Here is a 6,247-nt window from a genome sequence, read left to right as displayed (position 1 = left end):
AAAGTGCTCAGTGAGTGTTTACATGCCATTAAATCAGTGGACATGCTGTAATTAAAAGTTGGACAAAATCTTCTGCCTTTTTACAGTGGACTTGTTTAATAATAGGATCGAATGGTCAAATTAAAGCTTTATTGGCAAGAGAAACTTATGTGTACATTGCCAAATCTTTATTAGACACTATACATACAGATATAAAACAAATAGAATGCTGAAGTTTAATTTGCTGAAGAATGCTGAAATCTGCCGTTCAGCCACAATCGCACACACGCTGGGTCTCTCTCGTGCGGTTTCGCTTTTAACACTGGTTCAGATGACAGTGAGTGAGCGTTTACGGGTGATGCAAAGAGTTACGGCAGCTTGCTTGTATCTCTCCCACACCTGGCTCACCGCATGCTGGTGAAGTCTCCATTCACCGAACAGTAAATCCGCTCCCGTGTTTATTATGCCCGGGACATGTGTCGCGCATAATGAATAAGCGTGCACTGCTCCACACAATCAGTTTCTGTGCTAGGATGTGTAGTCGAGTCTAGTGTGTACCTGCTGGAAATTTATATATGCCAGTTTTAGCCACAGGGAGTGGGGATAAACATTAGTGAAGTTTCAGGATGTGAAATAAAAAATGGTTACAGCATCAATTGCATTAAATGCATTAAATATTCAACTATTAATAGCAGAAATGAACACAAAATTTCCCATCCCTAATAAATAAATGTGCCACAAACGTACGTTTAAACTGACATTTAATGTGGAGAAAGATGAGGCATAAATGTATTTACACAGGAATAACAATCACAGGAAACAATGTATCACACACTTGAATATTTTGACAAAATTAAAGAAATGTTTATCTTCTGAATCTTTTATAAAAATGTTATAACTTGCTCCACCTCTGAAACACCTTTGCTGATGTCACAAATCTCTCTTACTTCTCAACTCCCCCCCTCCTACCACCTGACTCCATTATGGCATGTAACCCCTTCTTTACATGATCCAAACAATTTCCAGTGGATAAAAGTCCCGCCCTACATCTTTTTTTCTTGTACATCCTTTTACACTCGATTATGGATGTAAACTGGTAACTTTAATAATGCGTCCTAGGTGAAAACCACCTTTCTCTTTTGCGCCTCTGCTCGCTCTGTTGTTGTCTGGTTGCTCAACAGCAGCTCTATGCACACACAAACTGAATTGGCCACATAAATGCAGCACTGGCCTGATTAGGCAAGTGACAGTTCCATCAACGCACTCAAACTACTCTGTCTCTCTTGCCCCGGGCCATCTATATTGTAGACCGTTCTTTGGACACGTTCCCTGCATGATGTGTTCTGGAGATGAGAGCAGAATGTCTGTCTCCCAGCAAACAATGCAACCCACATTAAGCTGGTCAGAAATCAGCACCATATCAGACAAAACAGTGCAGTCGTGGTGAAAAATAGCACTAAGCCTAGCACCATGCTAACATCAGAACACTGCAACTCCGCAAGCACCGGCCTCAGGCTTTGTCTTTTAACCCCTTGCCTGGGGAGTCACATTCAGTTAATTACAAACATGTAACATTGTAGTTTATAAGGTTAAGCACAAATAAGGCTCTTTGTGTAGGAGACAGTAAACACTTCCACAAGGGAGGATGGTTTCTATTAGTGCTAATCTGTATACAGTGTAAAACTTAGGAGAAAATGTTAATTTGTAGAGATACGACATGCCTGTCATTTCAAAATGAAAATGGGGAATATTGAATCTAATCATTTTTGAATAGCTTCTCCATTCTGAGGTTAAATTTGCGTTACAATGTATTGAGAATTTTTTTATTTTTGTCATTGGATTTGAGCTGCGTCACATTTAAACCCTTTACAGCTCCCTCCCTGTTATCTCTGGCCTTTAGACCATTGACTTTGTCAATGAACCGCTCACACATTCATCATCAATGCTTCCATTACATTTAAAACGTCATTTATGGCTTTACCAGAACAAACATTAGCTCATGATCTTGTAGCACAAATAACATGAGAGATCATGGTATGCTGATGCTAAAAATAAAAAATTTACCATCATGCAATACTGTCATAAAGTTGTCCTAAATATGATTGTATTTCTTTCACGGATTTTCCTTGTCAAGTGTTAATACAATTGATTATTAAGAGCACCTCCAATGCTCCATGTTTGTATATTGTGATGGAAATGTCTGTCATGAGGTCACTCTAGCTTCTTCATGGAGTGGTGGTGGCGTAGTGGACTAACGCACATAACTGGTAATCAGAAGGCTGCCGGTTCGATCCCTACAGCCACCACCACCATTGTGTCCTTGAGCGAGGCACTTAACTCCAGGATGCTCTGGGGGGATTGTCCCTGTAATAAGTGCATTGTAAGTCGCTTTGGATAAAAGCGTCTGCCAAATGCATAAAAATGTAAAATGTAAAAATGTCTTCCCACTAGTGGTGTGGTTACAGGCCAGTCAATCAATTAACAGAAGCCTCTATGTACTGCCATGTTAAATGTCCATCACCAGACCACTACTGATTGAAGACATGTTCTCCTCTGTTCCAGAATGCAATGCAGATCGTGGGCTTCATGGAGGATGAAGTTCAGTCAGTGCTGGAACTGGTGGCTGCTGTCCTCAAGCTGGGAAATATTGAGTTCAAACCCGAGTCTCGCGTCAACGGCTTCGATGAGAGTAGAGTCAAAGACAAGAACGGTGAGCAATTGCCTATCAAAGGCCTTTTTTAAAAGATCTGTTTAGATATGGAACTTAGTCAAGGTAGACACTATATTTAATTCAATGGGAACAATTCACTCCCAAACTAATCTACATCCTGTGAACCATCTGTCTCGCACAACCTTGTTTTCATTCGCATCAAATTAAGGATGTGGTCTAGTCTACCCTAAGGTCTATTGTACAAGCGTAGGCTAACATTACATTACAACAAACCTCGGATTTGTAAAAGGTAGTCGCTTTCCTCAAAAGCAAACATCAGTGTTAAATGTTAAATAACAATGATAAATATAACGTGCTAGCATGGAAAATCAAATACTATTGTGAAGTAGCATGTACTTTGGTCTAGTATGTAACAGTGCCTGTGTATGTTCACCAGGTTGAGCATTGCTGCCATCTATTGATATGTCAATGGTTATTGATTAAACACTATAACTGCTTGCAGCTCGTTGTATGCAGTTATTGAACATCACGTGGATAATTACCCTAAAAACCCTTGCAACCTATTGGCATGATATAAATAAATCTTACAGTAAGCATGATAAAACGGATGTATGTTTTTGTAACGTGGAGCCTGCTTGGCTAATAAGTATTTGACATGAATTTCAAGCTATTTCTGTAGTGCCATGCGGTGTGACAGGCTATAATTAATCTAAAACTAAATGTTATGTCTGCTGCTCTTATGACCTCATATTAATTTAGACATGGAATATTTGTACTTTTAACCTCCCGAGACACCCGCGTGACTGCTGTGTGCATTTTCTGTTTCCATTTTTGATTTGTAACTAGTAGCACCTTAAACATTTTTTAAATAGCACCAAGCTATAGAAAGTTAGATTTTTTTCATCAAATTGTTTGTTTCTAGGAGTGTTGGTTATTCATGTTTTTGAGACATTACAGACATTACAGCAGATTTTCTGTAAAGCTGAATAATTAATTCTTATTCAAAGTAATGTCCAGCATCATCCAATCACTGCCAACCATGTTGAAATAAAATGTTGCATTATAAAATTCTGAATCTATGTTCTGATTACCATTGTCCCATGTCTGCCAAACATGTTAAGTGGTCCAAACATCGTCTGCTGTCTGAAACCAAACGTTTGGTCGGATTTTAGGATTGAATGCACTTAGCTGCGTAGAAAGCTATAGGATGCTCCCTATTTAGTGAATGACTTAACCTCCAGTGTGCTGTCTGTCTTCACTAGTCTCACATCAGTCTGAAATGCACCTTATTTCCATCCTAACTCCATATAAAGGAACGTTCTTCAGCTTTTAGATGAACCCATTTATTCTCAATGTGAAAATGCATAGTAAATATATAGGAATGCATTAACTAATATTAATGAATAGAATTGTATTGCATAGTGATAGCAAAATAAAATATAACAAAATGTATATTAAAATGAAGCAAAATGACCCAAAGATTTGTTAGAGTTGAAAGTTATTCAAAATGACTAAGAGGTTTTTTCTACTTATGAGGAAATGCAGTGCCAGTTTCCACATATGTGGACTCATGTTTATCAGGAAGCTGACGTACACAAAATGAACAGAATTTTTAATGCGGCATATGAAACGAAACTCAAGTCTCTCCTCTTTACAACCAAACAGATTTCAATGAAAAAAACTTAGAGATTTCTTACCAGAGGCAATTTGTTGGCGCTGCGTCGGTAGGAATACTTAAAGGAAATCGACTGCATGTTGTGTCATGTGACCCGGTGCGGCAGAAGTTAACCCTTTAAATGACAGTCTAGAGTCTCATGAAACCGTATTCAGTCGGTTTTTATTCATTTAAATTATGCATGGCGTATAGTGAAGTCAGAATACAACGTCCACAAATGTAGACACGGGGTCGCACGAGGTTAAAAATGCATTTGACAGCAGGATTTTTTTAAAATAAACACAAGGCATGAAGTCATTCATTAACTGTCTGATGCATATTGCACACAAAAGTGGAAAATGCTTTCTCAAAATAAATAGCTACAGTACATATACAGTACTGTGAAATAGTCTGCACTTATTTTCTGTACTGTACTATAGTCTCTGTGCAATCTTTCATGGAGGTTGATGCGCAATTATTTAAATTAATTGTTTCAATGCAGGTCTATTATTATAGTATAATATATCTCAGAAAACCGTGCCCCTAAACCCCACTGGTACGTAAAAAAACAAACTATGACTGATCGCTTAAGTGCCTCTTCATGTCTAGGTGGACAGTTCTTTGTCAGAATAAGCCCCATTATGCTCCAGACCTTTGGCTGGTCTCGCTTAAAACACTAAAAAATATTTCTTTATGGTGAAAACTTAAAAGAAATGGTGACCTTAACCCTTTTGTGACCTTCAGGACATTTGTCTTTTTCATTTTTGTTCTTTTCGATCATTTTGGCTGTGTTAATGCTAATGGCATACATTTTGCCAAAGGAGTGTATTTTTGGGGGAATTTTGATATTTCAACCTCAGTTCCTGTAATACATCTATAATACACTGTGTACACAAAATAGTTACACTCAGGACCTTAAGGACAAAACTTTCCCCATTGAAACCCATTAATACTGCAATATCAGATCCCAGTGCCATTAATTCGATGATATTATGCTTTTATTCTGGAGCCCTGGCTTCAAACTTTTAATTTTTAATATTTTCCACCAGATGGCACCATTTTTATCATGTTTAGCCTATGGAGCAAATACATGCTTTTTTCCTGTTTACTGTGTGCTATATTATAGAGCACTGCAGGCCAATTGAATAAATTATGCAGCTAAAATTGTGTGGGTGTGTTAGTAGGATGTCAGAGTGTTTTATATGTGTGTTTTGAAAAGTGTGTGTGTGTGTGTGTGTGTGTGTAAAAACAACAGTAGCATTATGTAAACAAACTGGCATTTAAAGGGTTATAATCCTGAAAATGAATTAATATTTGGCAGTTATAATCAGGACTGATGTTGGTTAAAATAATCTTAGTCAGAGAAAGTGGAAAATAATATTAATATATAATGTTTTTATGGCAGTTTTTGACACGGACATTTTTGTGCTCTAAGGTACTGTGTTTGTTTTTTTAAATCTGACACTGCACAAAAAATAATAATGTATCAAAATCAATGTTGTTGCTAATCATTGACATATCCCAAAACATTTTTTACCCTTAGTACTTAGTATATGAAAAAAAAAAAAAAAAAAATATATATATATATATATATATATATATATATATATATATATATATGTTTTTCATAAAAAAACAGTAGCATTATATAAACAAACTGGCATTTAAAGGGTTAAAATCCTGAAAAAGAATGAATATTTTGTAGTTATGATCAGGACTGATGTTGGTTCAAAAAAATTAACAAATTGAAAGTGGAAAATAATGTTAATATATAATATTATTATGGCAGTTTTTTGACGCAGACATTTTTGTCCTCTAAGGACCTCTGAGTGACTTTCTTAAATTGACGCACAAGTGTTAAACACTTTTCCTTATGCACTGATGAGCCAAAATATTATGACCACTCACAGGTGAAACAAATAACATTGATCATCTTCTAACAA

General features: G+C 36.7%; 1 protein-coding gene and 1 long non-coding RNA gene across 6 annotated transcripts in view; one reads left to right on the top strand and one right to left on the bottom strand.

The window, feature by feature from the left end:
• The window catches only part of LOC127446751 (uncharacterized), a 12,823-nt gene extending 8,423 nt beyond the window's left edge, over positions 1-4,400 (bottom strand). The window contains exon 1 of the long non-coding RNA XR_007898244.1: positions 4,348-4,400. This is a non-coding gene — a long non-coding RNA (uncharacterized LOC127446751). The remainder of the gene's footprint in view (positions 1-4,347) is intronic.
• Positions 1-6,247, top strand: part of LOC127446742 (unconventional myosin-Ib-like) — a 160,940-nt gene that overhangs the window by 111,257 nt on the left and 43,436 nt on the right. For all 5 annotated transcript variants that reach the window (XM_051707909.1, XM_051707908.1, XM_051707907.1 and 2 more), the window contains exon 10: positions 2,542-2,689. In XM_051707909.1, the coding sequence (XP_051563869.1) occupies positions 2,542-2,689 (148 nt within the window). The remainder of the gene's footprint in view (positions 1-2,541; positions 2,690-6,247) is intronic.

Source organism: Myxocyprinus asiaticus, chromosome 10 (genome assembly GCF_019703515.2).
Source record: "Myxocyprinus asiaticus isolate MX2 ecotype Aquarium Trade chromosome 10, UBuf_Myxa_2, whole genome shotgun sequence".
In the NCBI taxonomy this organism is placed as follows: domain Eukaryota; kingdom Metazoa; phylum Chordata; class Actinopteri; order Cypriniformes; family Catostomidae; genus Myxocyprinus; species Myxocyprinus asiaticus.
This window is presented reverse-complemented; position numbering and strand designations above follow the sequence as displayed.